The sequence below is a fragment of the Zea mays genome, chromosome 4 (genome assembly GCF_902167145.1).
Source record: "Zea mays cultivar B73 chromosome 4, Zm-B73-REFERENCE-NAM-5.0, whole genome shotgun sequence".
NCBI lineage: Eukaryota > Viridiplantae > Streptophyta > Magnoliopsida > Poales > Poaceae > Zea > Zea mays.
Window position 1 is genome coordinate 54,175,267 of NC_050099.1, and position 2,647 is coordinate 54,177,913.

Below are 2,647 nucleotides of genomic sequence, written 5' to 3' on the forward strand. Positions count from 1 at the left end.
ATCGATTGGTTTACCTTCTTCATTTATGTGGAGATGCCTATTTGAAGTCATTATACCAAACTTATTTAACATATCTTGAGTGTACTTAGTTTGACATGATTTTTTTTCGATTCTTACGATGGGATGGCCACTAATGCTCCATTAGAATGTCAATATTGGAGGATAGAATTTAGTTGAATACCAAATCAAGCATGGTATTAAAATGAAGCATTTAAATATCGATATTAGAGAGGATATAATTGAGTTGAATACCAAACCAGGCATGGCATTAAAATGAGATATAATTCCAATTCTAATGTTTTGATGTCATTGTACTGAAGCTTGAAATTGTGCAATATAATTTCATGTAATTCAGTGGGATAAGGCTTTATATTGAAAGAGGTTAGTCCAATACCAAGGAATTGGACCTCTAATTCCAAATCTCAAGTCCACATGTAACCAAACAACAGAATTTATGAAAGATGTTTCCAATTTCCAATTTTATGCTCTAAAATCTACATCCAAACAAAGTATAATCAGAAAATAAACAGACTTAGGTTTACCACTCAATCTTTTTGTTAATGTGTTTAATAGAAGTTCGACATTATCGAGCGAAAGCTGACTAATCTCTTGGCTAATCTTACTTTGCCTCTACGCCCTAGAATTGATTTAAATCATGTAAAATACCATAGATCCATAAAACAAAAACCATTTAGGCCAAGTAACTTATAATTGGCAAACCATAGTACCAACTAATAGAAATACTCAAAATCTCTAAAATGTTGCCGTCACCTGGAACTCATCACCAGTAACATAACATTGGCAACTCTTGACAAAGATGGCAACTGTTCTAAAGACGAGCTCCTCCTGCAGAGAGGGCAGACAATGCATTTTAGACCTCTTCCCCATCCTTATGTATTGGTTGCCCTGGTGTAGATCTGCTGGCTTGAGTGGACCGAGACCATCCGAATGAGGCCACGCGCCATCAAGTCCTTGATGGCCCTCCGAGCAAGGGAGCCGTTGATCTGCAAGTCAACAGAACAAGTTAAGCTATTACAAAACAACACCTAATACAGGTACAGAATTTGATTCCTGATGCATACTGAACACATGGACATGCTACAATAGTCATGCTAATTGATAGCAGGAGCACACTCTGATGTGCATCACTGGAAGGTATGCAACAAAATAGTTTGCTATTAAAATGACACATGGATGTCACATATTCAAGATAAAAATCGTAGCAACAACTGCCAATTCAAATTACTACTCAAAAACAACTCACACAATGCCTAGCATACATGCGGCACCTTTCATACCTGCCAATTCAAATAAACTTGGAGCCATTAAGCTAGCCATCAGATGGAGCTTCAATGAATTAATCATGACTCATTACAAAATTCCAGGCTACTAATCTTACATGCAGTTGGCCAAGTACGATGGCATTACAGATAATAGACACTCATAGCAATTTAATTTAATCAACGTTGCGGCTGTGCACAAGGTTTGGATGCAACACAGATCTGGAACGAGTGATTACCCTCAGACGCTCGGAGAGGATGGAAGGGGTGATTTGCTTGTACTTGGGCACCTCCGAGAGCAGCTTGTCGTAGGTAGCCTGGTCGAACAGCACCGCGTTGTTTACCTTCTCCTTTAGCTTTCCCTTGCTCCACTTCTGCAAAACCAACAGGAACGAGTGCCGTGAGAACCCGAAGAAGCTGCACCTCCAGCAAATCGAAGAGACGAGCCAGTAGGAGAGAAGGGTCACCTTCTTCTTTTGCTTGCCACCACCGGACTTGGCCGGCTTCGACGACGGCGGCGGGGCCTTGTCCTTCTTCGGGGCCTGCAAGGATATACACGAAAAAGTTAGCGCGACAGGCAGTTGGGTCCAATGGCCGGTGGGGGGCAAGTGAGCGCACCATCTCGTCTGGTGGGCGTCGGCGCTAGGGAAGGAAGCGAAGGGGAGGGGTCTGCGGCGCCAGCGCTAGGTTTTGGTTGCGTGAGGTGGGGCAGTATTATATAGCGAGCCCGGTGCAGGTTCGACCGTCGGATTAGCGTCGCAGGAGAAAATACTGACGCACCGGGTCAGGAAAAAAATGAGGCCTACGCAACGGCCCAATAGAGGACTCATCCACTCGCTCGCCATGCAGGAGTGTTTCGTAGGAAGAACAGTCAGTGTAGTCTCTGATTTTTCTCAATCTAAAGTTAGACTAGTCGGTTGTCCGCTCGTTGCGACGGTTTACAATAATATTCATGTAACCTATTCACTAAAAAAAATTTAAGAATTTTTATTAATTGTCTCCGCTCTATGTATAATATTTTTTTAATTTGGCTAACTAATGTTATTATTTACTCCATCCAATATGTCTGGGTACAACATGACTAATGAAGTGAGCGATTAGAAGAGAGTTCACAACGACTGACTGAACGAACAGAGATTATAAAATGACATAATTCCACCATACAGATACCAAATAAGAGAAAGTTTGTGAGCTCAAGTTTCTAAAATAAGTCACATCAACTCAAACTTATAAAAAAGATAGATCAAAATATCGAGTGATTACTAAAATCATGCAGCAATAAAAACTAGATGTGCTCCGTATAAATTATGCTACTGCGTAGCAATTACTAACGTTTAAAACCAACAAATAATCTTTCATTTTACTGT

At 40.9% G+C, this 2,647-nt stretch overlaps 1 protein-coding gene across 1 annotated transcript; it reads right to left on the reverse strand.

Moving 5' to 3' along the window:
* Nucleotides 1–690: 690 nt before the first annotated feature.
* LOC100281626 (40S ribosomal protein S25-1) lies at nt 691–1,964 on the reverse strand. Its single transcript, NM_001154545.2, has 4 exons — nt 1,899–1,964; nt 1,748–1,822; nt 1,520–1,654; nt 691–1,004 (listed from the first exon to the last, which is right to left on the reverse strand). The coding sequence occupies exons 1-4, from the start codon at nt 1,899–1,901 to the stop codon at nt 891–893; spliced, it is 327 nt and encodes a 108-aa protein (NP_001148017.1). The 5' UTR covers nt 1,902–1,964; the 3' UTR covers nt 691–890.
* Between the last annotated feature and the right edge of the window lie 683 nt (nt 1,965–2,647).